Source organism: Hibiscus syriacus, unplaced genomic scaffold (assembly GCF_006381635.1).
Source record: "Hibiscus syriacus cultivar Baekdansim isolate YM2019G1 unplaced genomic scaffold, ASM638163v2 tig00112517_pilon, whole genome shotgun sequence".
Taxonomy (NCBI): Eukaryota; Viridiplantae; Streptophyta; class Magnoliopsida; order Malvales; family Malvaceae; genus Hibiscus; species Hibiscus syriacus.
The window spans coordinates 93709-99850 of record NW_024063353.1 but is presented as its reverse complement, the minus strand read 5'-3'; the positions used below and the strand labels follow the sequence as shown (position 1 = coordinate 99850).

At 37.0% G+C, this 6142-nt stretch overlaps 1 protein-coding gene across 4 annotated transcripts; it reads right to left on the bottom strand.

Moving 5' to 3' along the window:
• Window positions 1–209: 209 nt before the first annotated feature.
• Window positions 210–3212, bottom strand: LOC120181142 (phosphate transporter PHO1 homolog 3-like). Of its 4 annotated transcripts, none has more exons than XM_039186340.1 (8): window positions 2623–3212; window positions 2129–2522; window positions 1856–2057; window positions 1641–1761; window positions 1294–1552; window positions 1100–1204; window positions 522–995; window positions 210–446 (listed from the first exon to the last, which is right to left on the bottom strand). In XM_039186340.1, the coding sequence occupies exons 1-8, from the start codon at window positions 3210–3212 to the stop codon at window positions 210–212; spliced, it is 2382 nt and encodes a 793-aa protein (XP_039042271.1). The 4 variants fall into 4 exon arrangements, with proteins under 4 accessions (XP_039042271.1, XP_039042270.1, XP_039042272.1 ...); XM_039186339.1 differs by having other exon boundaries at window positions 2129–2526; window positions 2627–3212; XM_039186341.1 differs by having other exon boundaries at window positions 2129–2526; window positions 2633–3212.
• Between the last annotated feature and the right edge of the window lie 2930 nt (window positions 3213–6142).

Here is a 6142-nt window from a genome sequence, read left to right as displayed (position 1 = left end):
CGGAAGTGAGAAACCCTTCATTCTTTTACTTGATATTTGTTGAAATTACGATAAAACAAAACTTCTCTTATATATCTGTTATGTCATTAACAAAACTCACAACAATACATTTTTTTTTTGTAGAATTCCACCATAATTCTTATACTACTTATCAACATATTTCCTGAATTATCATTTTTGTATACATCCTTTATTGAATTATAAATTATCTACTCATCTTTAACTTCATCTTCATCATAGTTGAAAGGCAATGGCACCGACTTGAATGCCCTATACTTGCCGACGTTATTTAAATGCTCGTTCTCTAACCTGAAGAAATTCCACACCCCTCGCCGGATTATCTCGAGGCTGGCCACGATGGTGATCATGGTTTGCTTATGTAAATCGAATAACTTGAAATTGAACACCGTTTGCAGCCATGCAAATCTCAGCACAACATTCAGCACCTGCGATTGGAATCGATGAACCCCGTTAACGATAAATCAAGTTCCGGAGTTCAAATCCTTGGTTTTTAGACTTACCATGGAGCCGAAATAGACACTTTTTCGCGGTACGAGGAGTTTGTCTCTCAACCATCGGTTCCTAGAACGGCGTTGAAGAAGCCCCCAATCGTGGACAAGGTCCCAATACGTACCGACGGCGGCGGCCGTCACGGAGAAAACTAGAGCCGAAATTTCCCAACTTAATCCTTTGTTAAGACTGTAGGCAGTTCTTAAACAGAGGGCCACGGTGGTGATGAAATATTTGCCTGCATTGTAGCCTTGCATGGTATCTTTCTCCTCGTAAAATCGACGCAAGCACTGAAGAAGACGAGACCAGAAAGGAATCACGGCGACGATGAAACTGAAAGCGTTGAAAACGTCGTTGCTTTTGCAACTGTTTACTCTGTGCCTGAAATCTCCCCAGCCATAGTAGCAAATGTAGAACTCAAGGCTCCTAAATGCTTGAACCTGGCTAGTTAACTGGTCTGCCAGGAAGAAATCCGGAAGGCTGACCTGCAATTTCAAGGTAATTTACAGATTAAATTACTCGAACCGATCCGTATATGCATCGAATACGTACATCCAACATGAATTCTTCAAGAAAAATGAACGCTTACCTTGTACAGAGGGGCTAAGATAATGTGAAACAAACATGTGAGGAAGAAGAAACGACTCGATCGATACAGAATGTTGAATGGCAAGAACAGTATGACTAATACTACCTGCAGATCAAAGAAAACACCAAGAAATCAGTTGTATGATACATACACACACACACACACATATATGGTTATGAATGAATAGGATTTACCAGCACCAAGATCAAAGGGACGATTTCGGTGAAAGCTTTATAATCGTTAGTTTTGGGATCCATCTCCATATCAAGATTAGAGAGCACACCAGCAAGTGCCATAACTGCAAGACCAAAGCTTGCTAGGAGTACTTCCCTGTACCCAAGTTCTTTTCCTTGCTTGAAACCAAATATGAAGGCATAATTCACTCGATACCGTCTCCAAAAGTACACATTCCCAGCATACATAACCGTATGCAGAACAATTAATCCAAATGAACTGCAAAATCATTTGCCAAAAACGTCTCAAGAACCAACTGGTTTATATATAAAGACTGGAATTTAAGCCGCAACGATTAATTTGTTACCTGTAAAGAGGAAACATGGTTTCCATATACTGGTCGGTCCCGTCGTGATTCAAGATATTCCGAGCTCTAATGATCAAAATAAGTGCTAATACCAGAGCAAATGCGCATCCAGCGAAGAAACCTGACAAAAATCCAAGAATTGCAGAGTTATATCTATTGAAACGACATTGCTTTGGTAATTTTCCTATATACAAGCAAGAATTTCAAAGCTGTACCTGTATAAAAAGTTGTTGTATGTCTCTGTTTCCTAGTTTTGGGTCTTAAAATATTCATTCCTTTGCTGCGGTTTGAATTTGCAAAATGTTTGATGAATGTGGCCTCAACTCTTTCCATAAGTTTTGTAACCTCATCGGATGTACCTAGATAAGAACTATCCACCATGTTCATGTATGACTTTGAAGCGTTCCTTGAACTGATCTGTAATCATAAAGAACTGAAATGTAAATGATTATGCATATGTATGCGTGTATGTATGTATGTATGTATACCTTGTCATATTTCTTCATGATTTTTGAGAAAGCCAATGTATTTAAGAAGCTGTAGCTTTTGAGGAGGAGAAGTTTCTGGTAGAATTCAACAAAAGCTCGCTTAAGTTTATTCTCAACTATCTTGAAATTTTCTTCATTAAACTTCAAACCAGACTGTTTAGGGGCGTTTAGGAACACTTTAATGGTTGATCGAGGCGTCTCGAGTGTGTTATTCATTTTAACACGGTCCAATATCTGTAACGGAGCCGGTTTATGTTGCTTGAACTTGTTAACGATCACTGGCTTTTCGATGGGTTGCGCTTCGATATCCGGCTTTACACTACCTTTCTTATCATCATCCGAATCATCGTGCTCGCTCGGCCCTTTTTCGATGATTGCCATGTGCTCAGCTGATCTTCCTGCAAATCAACAATCGAAGGGTATTCATAAAAACTCTGCCTTCCCTGTTTCCCAGCTATAATTTTTAGTATAAATATTCAATGCTACACTTGTACTTACTGCCGCTTGCTCTAGCACCGGCCGGTGTCGAAGCCGCAAGAGCAGCGGTCGACGGGGTGACGTCGGACCGGTCTTGCCACGACCATCCTTGAGGATTCTCCACTTTGATTCTAAAGGCAATAAAAGCATCCATTTGCTTGTTTAAGGCCTCAGCCTCCTGCTTCACCTCTGCCACTTTGGACTTGTAAAACTTAACCACCTTATTGAACTCATCGTCCAGCCTTCTGAAGTACACGAGCTCGTACTCTCCACCTTTGTCCCCTTGCATATGGAATGTCGTCTCGTACTTGTATGAGCCGTCCCGGTTGACGGAACTAACCAAAATGGGATGATCTTCGACGACGTTCGACAACGACGAAGACGACGGTGAATCAATGGATTGTTGAGCATGTCTATGAACCAACAGGCCACTGAAAGCTTGGTACATCGAAAGGCTTCGTTTCAATCCATGTGGGATGGATTGTTGTTCGGTTCTTTGGTTGAAAGTTTGAATATCTTTTAAAAGGGTTTTAAGGTACTCATAACCCATGTATGCTCCTTGCCATTCGGGCACCATTTGAGCTGCAAATTCCTTCCCAAACTTCATCTTTTCTTCTCCTTTTCACTGCTCAGCAGAGTGTTGTTCTACAAACGAGGGACGAAGAAATGCCCGAAAATGGGTTTAGAACAGATTGAAAAAGGAACTTAGTTTAATGGAGTGGAAAGCTTGGTCTCGACCAGACATTGATGCATGTCTATTTATATGCATAAAACATTGACTTTCTCTCTGTGTTTCCATGCTCAGTACTTCTGGTTTCACTGTTCACGTGAAGAACTTTGAAAATAGAGCGAAAAATATTAAAATCAAACTACTCCCTCGGTTTCGTTTGTTCACTCGTTGTTAAAAATCATTCTAACGTTATATTTTAATTCTATTTTAATCGTTCGTTGTTAGAAAAATAAATAAAATTAATGATTTGACAAATATTTTATTTTTTCAATGATAATGTGACATTATCTTAAGGCGACATACCATCATCACTGTTATTTTTTAAAATGGTAAGTTATTAAATCATAATATTAAGTATAATTTAAAAAGAATTGGATGAACAAAATATGTGAATCACTGAATACATATTTTACTCTTATTTTTATTTAGATTTTCAAGTCAAAAAGTTCCAAGTTTTTTCCTTTTTCTCTATGCTTGTTCATTTTTCTTATTTATTCGGTATATGAATATGCTTTTTTGACCAAATAAATATAAACAACTATTCTACATTGAATTTATTTTCTTACCAATTAATAATATATTATAATTTTATATATTTTACGAAAAAGGAAGATTCTTAAAAATGAATACATTGAATTTAATGTAAAATACTTTTCTTTAAAGATTTAATTAACGGAGGTATTGATTACGGATGGGCATAGGTCGGGTTTTTGGTCCACCCGACCCGACCCGAAAATAAGAGAACCTCCACTCGAGATTCGACCCGACCAAAACAAGGTTTCACCCGACTCGACCCGAATATATGATATAGAAACTCGACCCAACCCTAAATAATAAAAAAATATTTTTATTCAATAAAAACAGTGACTTAATTGAAAAAAAATTATATATAGAGGAGTATTATTGTAATTATCTCTAAAAATATAGGGTAAAATTATATATATTTTTCGGGTCGGGTCGAGTCGAAATTTTTTCACCCTAAACCCGACCCGACCCTGAATTTTTTTTAAAAAATCCGACCCGATCGGGTCGGGTTTAAATGCCCATCCCTAGTATTGATTCAAAGATTATTCTATATTATATAGATTATATTAAAAAACATGTAAGTTACATTTTTAAGGGTAAACTACACAATTGGTCACTAATGTTTGGGTCATTTTTTGTTTTCTCCAGTGAAATTTCAAAAGTTACAAATTGGTCACTGACGCTGTCGATTGGTTACAAACCGATCACTCGACGTTAACAGCCGTTAACACGTGTGACGGAAAACACAGCTGGCGTGTTAACTGCTTACATGGATTGAGTTGACTGGGTTGACTGCCACGTTGGAGACCCAAAAGCCTAACAAATGGTCACTAATGTTATCGATTTGTAACAAAATAGTCGATAATGGTATCGATTTGTAACAAATTAGTTGCTCGCCGTTAATAGCTTTTAGTTAACTCACGATAATCTAACATGACTGTTAGAAAAAGCTAATTTGGTGCTTTTCTATAGTATTGGCTATATTTTGACTGGATTTTTAACTCACTTTTAACAACAAAAAAAATTCTAAAATAACCGTTTAATCACAGTTTCGTTATTACCGTTGATATGATCTTTCTCATGCTCCCTTCAAGCCTTTCCATTTTTTTCTTGAGGGTCAGAATCACTTTGTGTGGTTTAACACATTGATGATCTGCTTTCATGTGTTTCCTAAGTTCCTTAAAAGCCCTATCAAAAGGCGACTCCCGCTTCCTTATCCTCGTCGCTTGTTGCCGGTGTAGCCACCTATCCCTGCTTGGATAATAAAGATCAGGATAGCGCTACATGTTTTGTTTGCATGGAGTGCCCTCACAATGTTGTTTTTTTTCTTTGTTCATCCCATTATAGGGTTGTCATCCTTAAATGTGTGGAACTAGCTCTCGAGGGTCATCCCCACATGTTTTGTTTGCATGGAGTGCGAAACGTTATAGTGAACTTCGAATGATGGGTGTCGCCTTTTGTTAGGTCTTTTAAGGAACTTAGGAAACAAATGAAAGCAGATCATCCATGTGCTCAACCACACAAAGTGGATCTGACCCTCGAGAAAAAATGGAAAGACTTGAACGGGAGCAGGAGAAAGAGATGATCAACGGTAATAGTGAAACTGTGATTAAACGGTTATTTTAAAAATAATTATTAAAAGTGACTCAAAGATCCGGTCAAAATATGGCCAATACTACTAGAAAAGCACCAAATTAGCTTTTCTAACCGCCATGTCAGAAGATTATCGTGAGTTAACTAACGGCTATGAACGACGAGTGACTAATTTGTTATAAATCGATAACATTAATGACTAATTTGTTACAAATCGATAATATTAGTGACCATTTGTTAGGCTTTTGAGTCTCTAACGTGGCATTCAACTCAATCCATGTAAGCAGTTAACATGCCAGTTGTGTTTTTCGTCACGCGTTTTAACGGCTGTTAACGTCTAGTGACCGTTTTGTAACCAATCGATAACATTAGAGACCTATTTGTAACTTTTGAAACTCTAGTGGGGAAATGAAAATTTACCCAAGCATTAGTGACTAACTGTGTAGTGTACCCTTTTTTTTAAAGTATAATATTAACCAATATCTATCGAAAGTTGGACCATACGATTTTTCATTTTTTTCTTCTAAATCACGAATTGTTTTTATTATTTTATTTTAAATGAAATTAAACTTAAATAATCGGTTCTAAATTTTTAAAATTAAGTATATTTTATGAGTATTTATATGTTTAATAATTATCTAAATTAAAAGCAAATATATTTTGACAAAATCTGAGAAAGATTTTTACTG

Excerpts from the sequence above, each read along its gene's own strand:
- LOC120181142 (XM_039186340.1), bottom strand. The coding sequence starts at position 3,212 with ATGAAGTTTGGGAAGGAATTTGCAGCTCAAATGGTGCCCGAATGGCAA. Across the intron at positions 2,523-2,622 it reads GCTAGAGCAAGCGGCAGTAA|ATCAGCTGAGCACATGGCAA; the intron begins GTACAAGTGTAG and ends ATTTGCAGGAAG. Across the intron at positions 2,058-2,128 it reads TCATGAAGAAATATGACAAG|ATCAGTTCAAGGAACGCTTC; the intron begins GTATACATACAT and ends TTATGATTACAG.